The 18,364-nt window shown below is 48.6% G+C and overlaps 1 protein-coding gene across 1 annotated transcript in view; it reads right to left on the reverse strand.

Annotated features, from left to right (window-relative positions):
- The window catches only part of CYP2E1 (cytochrome P450 family 2 subfamily E member 1), a 110,043-nt gene extending 93,159 nt beyond the window's left edge, over nt 1-16,884 (reverse strand). Inside the window, exons 1-2 of the mRNA XM_075340003.1 lie at nt 16,714-16,884; nt 15,234-15,396 (exon numbers count right to left, since the gene is read on the reverse strand). Of these exons, the coding sequence (XP_075196118.1) occupies nt 15,234-15,396; nt 16,714-16,884 (334 nt within the window). The remainder of the gene's footprint in view (nt 1-15,233; nt 15,397-16,713) is intronic.
- Nucleotides 16,885-18,364: the final 1,480 nt, after the last annotated feature.

The following is an 18,364-nucleotide window of genomic DNA, read 5'->3' on the forward strand; positions in this document are numbered from 1 at the left end:
GCAAAGAGACAGACAGGCAAAGAGACAGATGGGCAAAGAGACAGCCGGGCAAGGAGACAGCCCTGGAAAGAGACAGCCTTGGAAAGAGACAGCCCTGGAAAGAGACAGATGGGCAAAGAGACGGACCTGTAAAGAGACAGACCTGGAAAGAGACATCCCTGGAAAGAGACAGCCCTGGAAAGAGACAGACGGGAAAAGAGACAGATGGGCAAAAAGACAGCCGGGCAAAGAGACAGCCGGGCAAACAGACAGCCCTGGAAAGAGACAGCCCTGGAAAGAGACAGCCCTGGAAAGAGACAGACGGGCAAAGAGACAGACGGGTAAAAAGACAGACGGGCAAAGAGACAGATGGGCAAAGAGGCAGACGGGCAAAGAGACAGACCTGGAAAGAGACAGAAGGGCAAAGAGACAGCCCTGGAAAGAGAGAGCCTTGGAAAGAGACAGCCCTGGAAAGAGACAGACGGGCAAAGAGATGGACCTGGAAAGAGACAGCCCTGGAAAGAGAGAGCCTTGGAAAGAGACAGACCTGGAAAGAGACAGACGGGCAAAGAGACAGACCTGGAAAGAGACAGACCTGGAAAGAGACAGACGGGCAAAGAGACAGCCCTGGAAAGAGACAGATGGGCAAAGAGACGGACCTGGAAAGAGACAGCCCTGGAAAGAGACAGCCCTGGAAAGAGACAGCCCTGGAAAGAGACAGATGGGCAAAGAGACGGACCTGTAAAGAGACAGACCTGAAAAGAGACAGACGGGCAAAGAGACAGACCTGGAAAGAGACAGCCCTGGAAAGAGACAGCCCTGGAAAGAGACAGATGGGCAAAGAGACAGCCCTGGAAAGAGACAGACGGGCAAAGAGACAGACGGGCAAAGAGACGGACCTGGAAAGAGACAGCCCTGGAAAAAGACAGACGGGCAAAGAGACAGACCTGGAAAGAGACAGACGGGCAAAGAGACAGACGAGCAAAGAGACAGACTGGCAAAGAGACAGACCTGGACAGAGACAGACCTGGAAAGAGACAGATGGGCAAAGAGACAGACCTGGAAAGAGACATCCCTGGAAAGAGACAGCCCTGGAAAGAGACAGACGGGCAAAGAGACAGATGGGCAAAGAGACAGCCGGGCAAAGAGACAGCCGGGCAAACAGACAGCCCTGGAAAGAGACAGCCCTGGAAAGAGACAGCCCTGGAAAGAGACAGACGGGCAAAGAGACAGACGGGTAAAAAGACAGACGGGCAAAGAGACAGATGGGCAAAGAGACAGAAGGGCAAAGAGACAGACCTGGAAAGAGACAGAAGGGCAAAGAGACAGCCCTGGAAAGAGACAGCCTTGGAAAGAGACAGACGGGCAAAGAGACATACGGGCAAAGAGATGGACCTGGAAAGAGACAGCCCTGGAAAGAGACAGACAGGCAAAGAGACAGTCCTGGAAAGAGACAGCCCTGGAAAGAGACAGCCCTGGAAAGAGACAGACGGGCAAAGAGACATACCTGGAAAGAGACAGACGGGTAAAGAGACAGACGGGCAAAGAGACAGACAGGCAAAGAGACAGATGGGCAAAGAGACAGCCGGGCAAGGAGACAGCCCTGGAAAGAGACAGCCCGGGAAAGAGACAGCCCTGTAAAGAGACAGATGGGCAAAGAGACGGACCTGTAAAGAGACAGACCTGAAAAGAGACAGACGGGCAAAGAGACAGACCTGGAAAGAGACATCCCTGGAAAGAGACAGCCCTGGAAAGAGACAGACGGGCAAAGAGACAGATGGGCAAAGAGACAGCCGGGCAAAGAGACAGCCGGGCAAACAGACAGCCCTGGAAAGAGACAGCCCTGGAAAGAGACAGATGGGCAAAGAGACAGACGGGTAAAAAGACAGACGGGCAAAGAGACAGATGGGCAAAGAGACAGACGGGCAAAGAGACAGACCTGGAAAGAGACAGACGGGCAAAGAGACAGACGAGCAAAGAGACAGACTGGCAAAGAGACAGACCTGGAAAGAGACAGACCTGGAAAGAGACAGACGGGCAAAGAGATAGACCTGGAAAGAGACATCCCTGGAAAGAGACAGCCCTGGAAAGAGACAGACGGGCAAAGAGACAGATGGGCAAAGAGACAGCCGGGCAAAGAGACAGCCGGGCAAACAGACAGCCCTGGAAAGAGACAGCCCTGGAAAGAGACAGCCCTGGAAAGAGACAGACGGGCAAAGAGACAGACGGGTAAAAAGACAGACGGGCAAAGAGACAGATGGGCAAAGAGACAGACGGGCAAAGAGACAGACCTGGAAAGAGACAGAAGGGCAAAGAGACAGCCCTGGAAAGAGACAGCCTTGGAAAGAGACAGACGGGCAAAGAGACAGACGGGCAAAGAGATGGACTTGGAAAGAGACAGCCCTGGAAAGAGACTGACAGGCAAAGAGACAGACCTGGAAAGAGACAGCCCTGGAAAGAGACAGCCCTGGAAAGAGACAGACGGGCAAAGAGACATACCTGGAAAGAGACAGACGGGTAAAGAGACAGACGGGCAAAGAGACAGACAGGCAAAGAGACAGATGGGCAAAGAGACAGCCGGGCAAGGAGACAGCCCTGGAAAGAGACAGCCCTGGAAAGAGACAGCCCTGGAAAGAGACAGATGGGCAAAGAGACGGACCTGTAAAGAGACAGACCTGAAAAGAGACAGACGGGCAAAGAGACAGACCTGGAAAGAGACATCCCTGGAAAGAGACAGCCCTGGAAAGAGACAGACGGGCAAAGAGACAGATGGGCAAAGAGACAGCCGGGCAAAGAGACAGCCGGGCAAACAGACAGCCCTGGAAAGAGACAGCCCTGGAAAGAGACAGCCCTGGAAAGAGACAGACGGGCAAAGAGACAGACGGGTAAAAAGGCAGACGGGCAAAGAGACAGATGGGCAAAGAGACAGACGGGCAAAGAGACAGACCTGGAAAGAGACAGAAGGGCAAAGAGACAGCCCTGGAAAGAGAGAGCCTTGGAAAGAGACAGCCATGGAAAGAGACAGACGGGCAAAGAGATGGACCTGGAAAGAGACAGCCCTGGAAAGAGACAGACGGGCAAAGAGACAGACCTGGAAAGAGACAGACGGGCAAAGAGACAGACCTGGAAAGAGACAGACCTGGAAAGAGACAGACGGGCAAAGAGACAGCCCTGGAAAGAGACAGATGGGCAAAGAGACGGACCTGGAAAGAGACAGCCCTGGAAAGAGACAGCCCTGGAAAGAGACAGATGGGCAAAGAGACGGACCTGTAAAGAGACAGACCTGAAAAGAGACAGACGGGCAAAGAGACAGACCTGGAAAGAGACAGCCCTGGAAAGAGACAGCCCTGGAAAGAGACAGATGGGCAAAGAGACAGCCCTAGAAAGAGACAGCCTTGGAAAGAGACAGACGGGCAAAGAGACAGACGGGCAAAGAGACGGACCTGGAAAGAGACAGCCCTGGAAAGAGACAGACGGGCAAAGAGACAGACCTGGAAAGAGACAGACGGGAAAAGAGACAGACGAGCAAAGAGACAGACTGGCAAAGAGACAGACCTGGAAAGAGACAGACGGGCAAAGAGACAGACCTGGAAAGAGACATCCCTGGAAAGAGACAGTCCTGGAAAGAGACAGACGGGCAAAGAGACAGATGGGCAAAGAGACAGCCGGGCAAAGAGACAGCCGGGCAAACAGACAGCCCTGGAAAGAGACAGCCCTGGAAAGAGACAGCCCTGGAAAGAGACAGACGGGCAAAGAGACAGACGGGTAAAAAGACAGACGGGCAAAGAGACAGCTGGGCAAAGAGACAGCCGGGCAAAGAGACAGCCCTGGAAAGAGACAGCCCTGGCAAGAGACCGACGGGCAAAGAGACAGACCTGGAAAGAGACAGCCCTGGAAAGAGACAGCCCTGGAAAGAGACAGACGGGCAAAGAGACAAACGGGCAAAGAGACAGATGGGTAAAGAGACAGACGGGAAAAGAGACAGATGGGCAAAGAGACAGACGGGCAAAGAGACAGATGGGCAAAGAGACAGCCGGGCAAAGAGACAGCCGGGCAAAGAGACAGCCCTGGAAAGAGACCGACGGGCAAAGAGACAGACCTGGAAAGAGACAGCCCTGGAAAGAGACAGCCCTGGAAAGAGACAGACGGGCAAAGAGACAAACGGGCAAAGAGACAGACGGGTAAAGAGACAGACGGGCAAAGAGACAGATGGGCAAAAAGACAGACGGGCAAAAAGGCAGACCTGGAAAGAGACAGAAGGGCAAAGAGACAGCCCTGGAAAGAGACAGCCTTGGAAAGAGACAGACGGGCAAAGAGACAGACCTGAAAAGATACAGCCCTGGAAAGAGACAGATGGGCAAAGAGACAGACCTGGAAAGAGACAGACGGGCAAAGAGACAGACCTGGAAAGAGACAGACCTGGAAAGAGACAGACGGGCAAAGAGACAGCCCTGGAAAGAGACAGATGGGCAAAGAGACGGACCTGGAAAGAGACAGCCCTGGAAAGAGACAGCCCTGGAAAGAGACAGACGGGCAAAGAGATGGACCTGTAAAGAGACAGACCTGAAAAGAGACAGACGGGCAAAGAGACAGACCTGGAAAGAGACAGCCCTGGAAAGAGACAGCCCTGGAAAGAGACAGCCCTGGAAAGAGACAGACGGGCAAAGAGACAGCCTTGGAAAGCGACAGATGGGCAAAGAGACAGACGAGCAAAGAGACAGACTGGCAAAGAGACAGACCTGGAAAGAGACAGACCTGGAAAGAGACAGACGGGCAAAGAGACAGACCTGGAAAAAGAGACAGCCCTGAAAAAAGACAGACGGGCAAAGAGACAGACCGAGAAAGAAACAGACGGGTAAAGAGACAGACGGGCAAAGAGACAGATGGGCAAAGAGACAGACGGGCAAAGAGACAGCCCTGGAAAGAGACAGCCCTGGAAAGAGACAGAGGGGCAAAGAGACAGACGGGAAAAGAAACGGACCTGGAAAGAGACAGCCCTGGAAAGAGACAGACGGGGAAAGAGACAGCCCTGGAAAGAGACAGCCCTGGAAAGAGACAGACGGGCAAAGAGACGGACCTGTAAAGAGACCGACCTGAAAAGAGACAGACGGGAAAAGAGACAGACCTGGAAAGAGACAGACCTGGAAAGAGACAGCCCTGGAAAGAGACAGCCCTGGAAAGAGACAGACGGGCAAAGAGACATACCTGGAAAGAGACAGACGGGTAAAGAGACAGACGGGCAAAGAGACAGACAGGCAAAGAGACAGATGGGCAAAGAGACAGCCGGGCAAGGAGACAGCCCTGGAAAGAGACAGCCTTGGAAAGAGACAGCCCTGGAAAGAGACAGATGGGCAAAGAGACGGACCTGTAAAGAGACAGACCTGGAAAGAGACATCCCTGGAAAGAGACAGCCCTGGAAAGAGACAGACGGGAAAAGAGACAGATGGGCAAAAAGACAGCCGGGCAAAGAGACAGCCGGGCAAACAGACAGCCCTGGAAAGAGACAGCCCTGGAAAGAGACAGCCCTGGAAAGAGACAGACGGGCAAAGAGACAGACGGGTAAAAAGACAGACGGGCAAAGAGACAGATGGGCAAAGAGGCAGACGGGCAAAGAGACAGACCTGGAAAGAGACAGAAGGGCAAAGAGACAGCCCTGGAAAGAGAGAGCCTTGGAAAGAGACAGCCCTGGAAAGAGACAGACGGGCAAAGAGATGGACCTGGAAAGAGACAGCCCTGGAAAGAGAGAGCCTTGGAAAGAGACAGACCTGGAAAGAGACAGACGGGCAAAGAGACAGACCTGGAAAGAGACAGACCTGGAAAGAGACAGACGGGCAAAGAGACAGCCCTGGAAAGAGACAGATGGGCAAAGAGACGGACCTGGAAAGAGACAGCCCTGGAAAGAGACAGCCCTGGAAAGAGACAGCCCTGGAAAGAGACAGATGGGCAAAGAGACGGACCTGTAAAGAGACAGACCTGAAAAGAGACAGACGGGCAAAGAGACAGACCTGGAAAGAGACAGCCCTGGAAAGAGACAGCCCTGGAAAGAGACAGATGGGCAAAGAGACAGCCCTGGAAAGAGACAGACGGGCAAAGAGACAGACGGGCAAAGAGACGGACCTGGAAAGAGACAGCCCTGGAAAAAGACAGACGGGCAAAGAGACAGACCTGGAAAGAGACAGACGGGCAAAGAGACAGACGAGCAAAGAGACAGACTGGCAAAGAGACAGACCTGGAAAGAGACAGACCTGGAAAGAGACAGATGGGCAAAGAGACAGACCTGGAAAGAGACATCCCTGGAAAGAGACAGCCCTGGAAAGAGACAGACGGGCAAAGAGACAGATGGGCAAAGAGACAGCCGGGCAAAGAGACAGCCGGGCAAACAGACAGCCCTGGAAAGAGACAGCCCTGGAAAGAGACAGCCCTGGAAAGAGACAGACGGGCAAAGAGACAGACGGGTAAAAAGACAGACGGGCAAAGAGACAGATGGGCAAAGAGACAGAAGGGCAAAGAGACAGACCTGGAAAGAGACAGAAGGGCAAAGAGACAGCCCTGGAAAGAGACAGCCTTGGAAAGAGACAGACGGGCAAAGAGACATACGGGCAAAGAGATGGACCTGGAAAGAGACAGCCCTGGAAAGAGACAGACAGGCAAAGAGACAGTCCTGGAAAGAGACAGCCCTGGAAAGAGACAGCCCTGGAAGGAGACAGACGGGCAAAGAGACATACCTGGAAAGAGACAGACGGGTAAAGAGACAGACGGGCAAAGAGACAGACAGGCAAAGAGACAGATGGGCAAAGAGACAGCCGGGCAAGGAGACAGCCCTGGAAAGAGACAGCCCTGGAAAGAGACAGCCCTGTAAAGAGACAGATGGGCAAAGAGACGGACCTGTAAAGAGACAGACCTGAAAAGAGACAGACGGGCAAAGAGACAGACCTGGAAAGAGACATCCCTGGAAAGAGACAGCCCTGGAAAGAGACAGACGGGCAAAGAGACAGGTGGGCAAAGAGACAGCCGGGCAAAGAGACAGCCGGGCAAACAGACAGCCCTGGAAAGAGACAGCCCTGGAAAGAGACAGACGGGCAAAGAGACAGACGGGTAAAAAGACAGACGGGCAAAGAGACAGATGGGCAAAGAGACAGACGGGCAAAGAGACAGACCTGGAAAGAGACAGACGGGCAAAGAGACAGACGAGCAAATAGACAGACTGGCAAAGAGACAGACCTGGAAAGAGACAGACCTGGAAAGAGACAGACGGGCAAAGAGATAGACCTGGAAAGAGACATCCCTGGAAAGAGACAGCCCTGGAAAGAGACAGACGGGCAAAGAGACAGATGGGCAAAGAGACAGCCGGGCAAAGAGACAGCCGGGCAAACAGACAGCCCTGGAAAGAGACAGCCCTGGAAAGAGACAGCCCTGGAAATAGACAGACGGGCAAAGAGACAGACGGGTAAAAAGACAGACGGGCAAAGAGACAGATGGGCAAAGAGACAGACGGGCAAAGAGACAGACCTGGAAAGAGACAGAAGGGCAAAGAGACAGCCCTGGAAAGAGACAGCCTTGGAAAGAGACAGACGGGCAAAGAGACAGACGGGCAAAGAGATGGACTTGGAAAGAGACAGCCCTGGAAAGAGACTGACAGGCAAAGAGACAGACCTGGAAAGAGACAGCCCTGGAAAGAGACAGCCCTGGAAAGAGACAGACGGGCAAAGAGACATACCTGGAAAGAGACAGACGGGTAAAGAGACAGACGGGCAAAGAGACAGACAGGCAAAGAGACAGATGGGCAAAGAGACAGCCGGGCAAGGAGACAGCCCTGGAAAGAGACAGCCCTGGAAAGAGACAGCCCTGGAAAGAGACAGATGGGCAAAGAGACGGACCTGTAAAGAGACAGACCTGAAAAGAGACAGACGGGCAAAGAGACAGACCTGGAAAGAGACATCCCTGGAAAGAGACAGCCCTGGAAAGAGACAGACGGGCAAAGAGACAGATGGGCAAAGAGACAGCCGGGCAAAGAGACAGCCGGGCAAACAGACAGCCCTGGAAAGAGACAGCCCTGGAAAGAGACAGCCCTGGAAAGAGACAGACGGGCAAAGAGACAGACGGGTAAAAAGACAGACGGGCAAAGAGACAGATGGGCAAAGAGACAGACGGGCAAAGAGACAGACCTGGAAAGAGACAGAAGGGCAAAGAGACAGCCCTGGAAAGAGAGAGCCTTGGAAAGAGACAGCCCTGGAAAGAGACAGACGGGCAAAGAGATGGACCTGGAAAGAGACAGCCCTGGAAAGAGACAGACGGGCAAAGAGACAGACCTGGAAAGAGACAGACGGGCAAAGAGACAGACCTGGAAAGAGACAGACGGGCAAAGAGACAGCCCTGGAAAGAGACAGATGGGCAAAGAGACGGACCTGGAAAGAGACAGCCCTGGAAAGAGACAGCCCTGGAAAGAGACAGATGGGCAAAGAGACGGACCTGTAAAGAGACAGACCTGAAAAGAGACAGACGGGCAAAGAGACAGACCTGGAAAGAGACAGCCCTGGAAAGAGACAGCCCTGGAAAGAGACAGATGGGCAAAGAGACAGCCCTGGAAAGAGACAGCCTTGGAAAGAGACAGACGGGCAAAGAGACAGACGGGCAAAGAGACGGACCTGGAAAGAGACAGCCCTGGAAAGAGACAGACGGGCAAAGAGACAGACCTGGAAAGAGACAGACGGGAAAAGAGACAGACGAGCAAAGAGACAGACTGGCAAAGAGACAGACCTGGAAAGAGACAGACGGGCAAAGAGACAGACCTGGAAAGAGACATCCCTGGAAAGAGACAGTCCTGGAAAGAGACAGACGGGCAAAGAGACAGATGGGCAAAGAGACAGCCGGGCAAAGAGACAGCCGGGCAAACAGACAGCCCTGGAAAGAGACAGCCCTGGAAAGAGACAGCCCTGGAAAGAGACAGACGGGCAAAGAGACAGACGGGTAAAAAGACAGACGGGCAAAGAGACAGATGGGCAAAGAGACAGACGGGCAAAGAGACAGACCTGGAAAGAGACAGAAGGGCAAAGAGACAGCCCTGGAAAGAGACAGCTTTGGAAAGAGACAGACGGGCAAAGAGACAGACGGGCAAAGAGATGGACCTGGAAAGAGACAGCCCTGGAAAGAGACAGACGGGCAAAGAGACAGACCTGGAAAGAGACAGACGGGCAAAGAGACAGACCTGGAAAGAGACAGACCTGGAAAGAGACAGACGGGCAAAGAGACAGCCCTGGAAAGAGACAGATGGGCAAAGAGACGGACCTGGAAAGAGACAGCCCTGGAAAGAGACAGCCCTGGAAAGAGACAGATGGGCAAAGAGACGGACCTGTAAAGAGACAGACCTGAAAAGAGACAGACGGGCAAAGAGACAGACCTGGAAAGAGACAGCCCTGGAAAGAGACAGCCCTGGAAAGAGACAGACGGGCAAAGAGACAGCCCTGGAAAGAGACAGCCTTGGAAAGAGACAGACGGGCAAAGAGACAGGCGGGCAAAGAGACGGACCTGGAAAGAGACAGCCCTGGAAAGAGACAGACGGGCAAAGAGACAGACCTGGAAAGAGACAGATGGGGAAAGAGACAGACGAGCAAAGAGACAGTCTGGCAAAGAGACAGACCTGGAAAGAGACAGACCTGGAAAGAGACAGACGGGCAAAGAGACAGACCTGGAAAGAGACAGCCCTGAAAAGAGACAGACGGGCAAAGAGACAGACCAGGAAAGAAACAGACGGGTAAAGAGACAGATGGGCAAAGAAACAGATGGGCAAAGAGACAGACGGGCAAAGAGACAGACCTGGAAAGAGACAGAAGGGCAAAGAGACAACCCTGGAAAGAGACAGCCCTGGAAAGAGACAGAGGGGCAAAGAGACAGACGGGAAAAGAGACTGACCTGGAAAGAGACAGCCCTGGAAAGAGACAGACGGGCAAAGAGACAGGCCTGGAAAGAGACAGCCCTGGAAAGAGACAGCCCTGGAAAGAGACAGACGGGCAAAGAGATGGACCTGTAAAGAGACTGACCTGAAAAGAGACAGATGGGCAAAGAGACAGACCTGGAAAGAGACAGCCCTGGAAAGAGACAGCCCTGGAAAGAGACAGACGGGCAAAGAGACAGACCTGGAAAGAGACAGACGGGCAAAGAGACAGATGGGCAAAGAGACAGCCGGGCAAGGAGACAGCCCTGGAAAGAGACAGCCCTGGAAAGAGACAGCCCTGGAAAGAGACAGATGGGCAAAGAGACGGACCTGTAAAGAGACAGACCTGAAAAGAGACAGACGGGCAAAGAGACAGACCTGGAAAGAGACAGACCTGGAAAGAGACAGACGGGCAAAGAGACAGACCTGGAAAGAGACATCCCTGGAAAGAGACAGCCCTGGAAAGAGACAGCCGGGCAAAGAGACAGCCGGGCAAACAGACAGCCCTGGAAAGAGACAGCCCTGGAAAGAGACAGCCCTGGAAAGAGACAGACGGGCAAAGAGACAGACGGGTAAAAAGACAGACGGGCAAAGAGACAGATGGGCAAAGAGACAGACGGGCAAAGAGACAGACCTGGAAAGAGACAGAAGGGCAAAGAGACAGCCCTGGAAAGAGACAGCCTTGGAAAGAGACAGACGGGCAAAGAGACAGACGGGCAACGAGACAGCCCTGGAAAGAGACAGCCCTGGAAAGAGACAGACGGGCAAAGAGACAGACCTGGAAAGAGACAGACGGGCAAAGAGACAGACCTGGAAAGAGACAGACCTGGAAAGAGACAGACGGGCAAAGAGACAGCCCTGGAAAGAGACAGATGGGCAAAGAGACGGACCTGGAAAGAGACAGCCCTGGAAAGAGACAGCCCTGGAAAGAGACAGCCCTGGAAAGAGACAGATGGGCAAAGAGACGGACCTGTAAAGAGACAGACCTGAAAAGAGACAGACGGGCAAAGAGACAGCCCTGGACAGAGACAGCCTTGGAAAGAGACAGACGGGCAAAGAGACAGACGGGCAAAGAGACGGACCTGGAAAGAGACAGCCCTGGAAAGAGACAGACGGGCAAAATGACAGACCTGGAAAGAGACAGACGGGCAAAGAGACAGACCTGGAAAGAGACAGACCTGGAAAGAGACAGACCTGGAAAGAGACAGATGGGCAAAGAGACAGCCCTGGAAAGAGACAGATGGGCAAAGAGATGGACCTGGAAAGAGACAGCCCTGGAAAGAGACAGCCCTGGAAAGAGACAGCCGGGCAAAGAGACGGACCTTGAAAGAGACAGCCCTGGAAAGAGACAGCCCTGGAAAGAGACAGACGGGCAAAGAGACGGACCTGGAAAGAGACAGACCTGGAAAGAGACAGCCCTGAAAAGAGACAGCCGTGGAAATAGACAGACGGGCAAAGAGACAGACGGGCAAAGAGAAAGACAGGCAAAGCGACAGCCCTGGAAAGAGACAGTCCTGGAAAGAGACAGCCCTAGAAAGAGACAGCCCTTGAAAGAGACAGCCCTGGAAAGAGACAGCCGGGCAAAGAGACGGACCTGGAAAGAGACAGCCAGGGAAAGAGATAGCCGGGGAAAGAGACAGCCGGGGAAAGAGACAGCCGGGGAAAGAGACAGCCGGGGAAAGAGACAGACTTGGAAAGAGACAGACCTGGAAAGATACAGACAAAGACAGACGGGAAAGAGACAAATGGGGAAAGAGACAGACAGACACACACATAGAGACAGACACAGAGATATAGAGACAGACAGACACAGAGATGGAGACAGATAGACTGATACAAATACTGATAGAAATAGACAGACAGAGACATAGACACAGACCGATAAGGAAAGAGACAGACAGAGAGACAGACAGACAGCGACACACAGACAGAGACTGGGAGAGAGACAGTTACTATCCTGGGCAACGCCTGGGTACTATAGCTAGTATATAATATATCTGAATCATTGGGATATATAAAGATTTTGCAGAAAATTTACTACCACTCCACTAAGTACATATGCCAATAGCATCTATCCCAAATAAAAATACCAGAAAACAGGATAAATATAGGAAGAAAACTGGATAATGCACTTCCCTTAATGGCAGCCCCCCATTCGTTTGCCCTTGTTGCTCTAACTTGAGTGATTACAAGGTTTACCTGATCCAGTATTTATATATCTATTTATATTTTGTGTTTTTCTGTTTTGTGGTAAATTTGGGATTTTAATGATTATCAATAAAACGTACATTTTAACAAGGGTTTGAGAAGCAGAATGAAGAAAAAACATCAATTCAGAAATTGCTTCCTTCTCTATGTATGCAGTTGACCATGTGGTAAAAATGAGAAGAAAAAGCCTTTATGCTTTGGGTCAGTATGAATACAGAGATGCCACATTTATATCAGTTTCTTAATGTATTTCCGTTTCTACACAATAAAAACAATTTTATAGGAAAATATTGTTTTGCAATGCTGAATTCTGAGAGCTATAGTTTTTTCTTTGCACTGATGCTGTATGGTGGTTTGTTTTTTGCAGGAGAAAATGATGTTTCAGAGGTTCCATTTTTATGTACATTCGTTTTTTTAAAATGCGTTTTAATCCATTCTTTTTTGACGGTACAATGAAAAAAGCATAGTTTTTATCTTATTTTACTGTGTTCACTATGTAGTTCAATAGTGTGACAGTTTTATAGATCTGTGGGTTCTGGACGCAGCAATACCAAACGTGTACTTTATTAGTTTACTTTTGTTTTTTCATAAATATTCATATTTATTGGTGTAATATATTTTGTTCTTTATTTTGTAGGTTTTTATTTTTAAATAAATTTTGCTTTTTTTTGTTTACTTTTTTAACTTGCTTACTTTGTCCCTCTATGGGAGTTTAACTTTATATACTTACTTTAATATTTTTCTAATGCATTGTAATAGATATATACAGTGCCTACAAGTAGTATTCTACCCCCTGCAGATTTAGCAGGTTTACACATTCGGAATTAACTTGGCATTGTGACATTTGGACTGTAGATCAGCCTGGAAGTGTGAAATGCACTTCAGCAAAAAAGAATGTTATTTCTTTTTTTTTTTTTTTTAAATTGTGAAAAGTTTATTCAGAGTGTAATTTATTATTCAACCCCTCAATCCACCAGAATTCTGTTTGGTTCCCCTAAAGTATTGAGAAGTATTTCAGGCACAAAGAACAATGAGCTTCACATGTTTGGATTAATTATCTCTTTTTCCAGCCTTTTCTGACTAATTAAGACCCTCCCCAAACTTGTGAACAGCACTCATACTTGGTCAACATGGGAAAGACAAAGGAGCATTCCAAGGCCATCAGAGACAAGATCGTGGAGGGTCACAAGGCTGGCAAGGGGTACAAAACCCTTTCCAAGGAGTTGGGCCTACCTGTCTGCACTGTTGGGAGCATCATCCGGAAGTGGAAGGCTTATGGAACTACTGTTAGCCTTCCACGGCCTGGACAGTCTTTGAAAGTTTCCACCCGTGCCGAGGCCAGGCTTGTCCGAAGAGTCAAGGCTAACCCAAGGACAACAAGGAAGGAGCTCCGGGAAGATCTCATGGCAGTGGGGACATTGGTTTCAGTCAATACCATAAGTAACGTACTCCACCGCAATGGTCTCTGTTCCAGACGAGCCCGTAAGATACCTTTACTTTCAAAGCGTCATGTAAAGGCTCGTCTACAGTTTGCTCATGATCACTTGGAGGACTCTGAGACAGACTGGTTCAAGGTTCTCTGGTCTGATGAGACCAAGATCGAGATCTTTGGTGCCAACCACACACGTGACGTTTGGAGACTGGATGGCACTGCATACGACCCCAAGAATACCATCCCTACAGTCAAGCATGGTGGTGGCAGCATCATGCTGTGGGGCTGTTTCTCAGCCAAGGGGCCTGGCCATCTGGTCCGCATCCATGGGAAGATGGATAGCACGGCCTACCTGGAGATTGTGGCCAAGAACCTCCGCTCCTCCATCAAGGATCTTAAGATGGGTCATCATTTCATCTTCCAACAAGACAACGACCCAAAGCACACAGCCAAGAAAACCAAGGCCTGGTTCAAGAGGGAAAAAATCAAGGTGTTGCAGTGGCCTAGTCAGTCTCCTGACATTAACCCAATTGAAAACTTGTGGAAGGAGCTCAAGATTAAAGTCCACATGAGACACCCAAAGAACCTAGATAACTTGGAGAAGATCTGCATGGAGGAGTGGGCCAAGATAACTCCAGAGACCTGTGCCGGCCTGATCAGGTCTTATAAAAGACGATTATTAGCTGTAATTGCAAACAAGGGTTATTCCACAAAATATTAAACCTAGGGGTTGAATAATAATTGACCCACACTTTTATGTTGAAAATTTATTAAAATTTAACTGAGCAACATAACTTGTTGGTTTGTAAGATTTATGCATCTGTTAATAAATCCTGCTCCTGTTTGAAGTTTGCAGGCCCTAACTTATTTGCATCTTATCAAACCTGCTAAATCTGCAGGGGGTTGAATACTACTTGTAGGCACTGTAGATCACCTGTTATTTCCTGCCTATGTTGTACCACCATACCTGGCACACCAGAAGGTCATTGTTTGACCTCCAGGTGCAATGACAACCATCGGCTCCCTGTGATGTCATCACGGGGGGGCGATGCGGGTGATAGAGGGAGCCCCCTCCTTCTCCCAACCTTCTAAATGCCACAATTGCGATCGATTGTGGCATCTGAAGTGTTAATCAGCTGTGGCACTGCTGGCAGTGACCTTGTCTTTAACCGCCAAAGCTTGGCTGTCAGCTATGCCGAGCTCTGGCGGTGATCATGCAGGAAGTGCTAATATTTCAGCACCTTTTGCCAATCCCATGCTGTAATCGGTCATTTAGTTTGACTCAACAAACATAGCAATCAGAAAATGGGGATCACTGTACTTGGCCTTGCAACTCTAGCAGTGACGGTCAGCTGTCAGTGACTGCTGCCTGCACAGAGCTGTCACTGTGTGTTTTCACACAGTGACAGTTAAAGTACATGATTGGTATGGTATGTCATGATGCAGGAAATGACTCTTGCTCATGATAAGCTATACTCATCAAGTGGTATTAAGGGGTTAAATGTTCCATTTTAGTAATATAGTCTCCTATAAAAAAACTTTTACATTAAAATGTTACTTTTCACTATTTTGAGCATAGTTATGTTTTACCTTAGAAGTTGGGGCTAAGTGTAAGTTAGTGTTTTGTACCTTTGACTAGTATACTATCTCACTTAGCACTTGACAAGTGAGAAGGAAACCTACCTTTTCCATGTGAAACATCAGCCATAAGGTTGGTGACTGGGCGTCCTGACATCTCTTCTGAGTGAGAGACAAGTGCATTCTTCACCGCCTTGTATCCATGTAGTACTATAAGAGGAGTCTCACCAAGCCAAACAGTGTACATGTTCCCATAATGTTTAGTCAACTGTAACAAAAATTTTAGATTTTAGGATAGGAAAGAGTCCAACCTCCTGGGACTGTTGTTGGCTAATCTCTAGGGGGTCAATCACAACAATATTGAGAATAGGGCTCTTCAAAGCCATGTCTTGAATGGAGCAGAGATGCGCATGCTCAGCCTTTGCTCCATTCATTGTCAATTGGATAGCCATAAACTTTCTCCTGCTCCCCCATAAAAATGAATGGAGTGGAGGCTGAGCATGAGCATCACTGCTCCATTTGAGACAGGGTTTCCCATTCTCGGTGTTCTGTAGCCTTGCTCCGGGGATCACTAGGGTTCTGACCACTGGGATAGGGGATAGTTTGGATTTTGAGAAGGCTTAAGAATAATATTCAACCATTGGTTCAATATAAAGGGATCTAACGTGCCCCTTATGCAGAAATGTAGTTATAGTTTAAAGGGAAGCAGATAACCATTTCTGTCTGGCTCCTGTCTGCATAGCACAGCTTGATTGACAGGTAGCCCCCTAAATGTTCACTAACTGGAGAGAGACCTATCAATGAAGCCATGCTGGGCCAGGAGAAATCAGATGGAGCAGCTAATTTTTTAGACCACTTTTACATGAACATATACAGATATAGCAATGCGGATGTATGATTTAACTGGATGCATCAATATTTCAAAAATATTTGATACGTGTTTGCATTGATTGTTTTTCATTTAATGATCATCATAATTATAAAACATTTACAAATTTTAGCAATGAATGCATATACTGAGGAGCACTGATGCATCTATATTGTAAGCATTGTATACAGACGTTAATGAGCGTATTCTCTCCTTAAAATGGATTAAAAAAAACCACATGCTTTATTTTTCAATAACGGATGGGAAAAATCACTGGCAAGTTGTTATAAACTCTGATACCTCCTGCCAGAGCTAATAGCAGCTGATTGTTGGGTCGGTGCCAATGTGTAGCAGCAGTCGCCAGGTACTGCAGAACAGCCTGTGTTCTCTACTATAGTCTGGAGCAGCGCATGTTTACATCCAGCTGCCGCCCAAGCTTCTGGCTGTCAGGGGGCAGAGCATTGTACCTAAACTGATCAGCTAAAGATGACCTATCCTAGGGATAGCACATCAATATCTTGTGGCTGGACAACCCTTTGTTTTCTTTGAAATGCTGCAGAAATTCTTAGTGAAAAGTAAAAGCCTGTGTCTGTTTCATCCTGCCCATGGTAGGAGTTGCATAAAATGTCTGAGAGGTCCCCTTTAACTTTTTACTTGTTATATATAATAAAGTTGAATTACTTTGGATAAAAATATAAAATAATGACAATACTGTACCTTATTGAATGTTTCTGGATGCAAATTAAAGCGCATGGTCCAAAGATTCCCAATTAATGGAAATGGAGAAGGTCCAGGAGGAAGACTTCTTGCCTTCCATCTCAATTTTAAGTACTTAAAAAAAATGAGAAAGAATACAAACACTAATAGGAACTGTTGAACAAACCACATGGTCTATGCAGAGAGAACACAACAGGGATATGCCAATTTCTCCTCTAGCTTTTCGCATTTTTATACTGGCATACTGATTCCTCTCATTGTAAATGATTAACATACCTGTATATTGAAAAATCTTTCAACTTTTATGAACTGTGTACAACTATTGATCAAATTGCTTATATGGGGACAAATCAAAGTTGTTTTCGATAGTTTTGGACTCGATTTCTACCTTTAAACCTTGGCAGATATTGAGTCTTTTTAAGTTTCCAAGTGCATAAATCTCCTTTATTGATATTGTAGTCTGCCTTAGAGACACTATATTTTTCATAGTACATCATTTGTGTCCAGTTTTATTCCTCATTAGCCAGATACAACTGATGTAAAAGTTGTGCCTTTTGTGCACCTGTATGGTATCCAAGAATGGACTTGAAAAATTGAATGCATCTTTTCTATGTCTGCCTCAGGGAGGTGTCTGATGTCAATGACTAGTGATTGATAAATTTGCATACCAGGTATCAGCGGATATAACCGGGTATAAAACCCCCCCTGGTCTGAGCCCAGAATTGATCCCGAATATCTGGTCGGATGCCGGCCCCCAGATAAGTCTATGGACCCAAATCAGGAGCTTAAAAATATGGTAGAAGGGATCGTGGGATTGGAGCAGGCTTGTTATACTTACAGAGTCCCCACGCGGCTATACCTCCGGGGCCACTCATTAATCTAATACATATGCACTGCTTCCCCAGCCCACCTGTAGTCCTCGCGTCTATAATTGGTTGCAGTCAGACGCGCTCCTACCCTGTGTGACAGCATGTCTGACTGCTTTCAATCACAGACACTGTGTGTCTCTTTCTATTATTGTAAAAATAAATAAATTAAAAAAATTGGCGCAGGGTCCCCCAGCACAGATAAATAGGGATACCCAGCACAGATAAATATGCGCTTATATTGTCTGTGTATCAAAATAAGAGGGACCACATGCAACTTTTTAAATTTCTTTTTTTAATTATTTAAATAATTAATTAAAAAACCCAGAGTGTGTTCCCCTAAATTTTGATACACAGCCATGATAAAACCTGACAGCTGGGGGCTGGTATTCTCAGGCTGGTTAGACACATGCTTATTGGGTCCCCCCAGGCTAAAAATAGCAGCCGGCAGCCGCCCAGGATTATCGCATCCATTAGATTCCACTCCTTGTGAATCTTCCCCAAATTTTTGAATGGCCTTTTCTTAACAATCCTATCAAGGCTGCGGCTATCTCGGTTGCTTTTGCACCTTTTCCTACCACACTTTTTGCTTCCACTCAACTTTCCATTAATATGTTTGTATACAGTACTCTGTGAACAGCCAGCTTCTTTAGCAAAGAACTTTTGTGGCTTACCCTCCTTATGGAGTGTGTCAATGACTGCCTTCTATACATTTTTCTAGTCATCAGTCTTCCCCATGATTGTGTAGCCTACTGAACCAGACTAAGGGGTACTTTGCAGGCTGT

The sequence above is a fragment of the Anomaloglossus baeobatrachus genome, chromosome 1, assembly GCF_048569485.1.
Source record: "Anomaloglossus baeobatrachus isolate aAnoBae1 chromosome 1, aAnoBae1.hap1, whole genome shotgun sequence".
NCBI lineage: Eukaryota > Metazoa > Chordata > Amphibia > Anura > Aromobatidae > Anomaloglossus > Anomaloglossus baeobatrachus.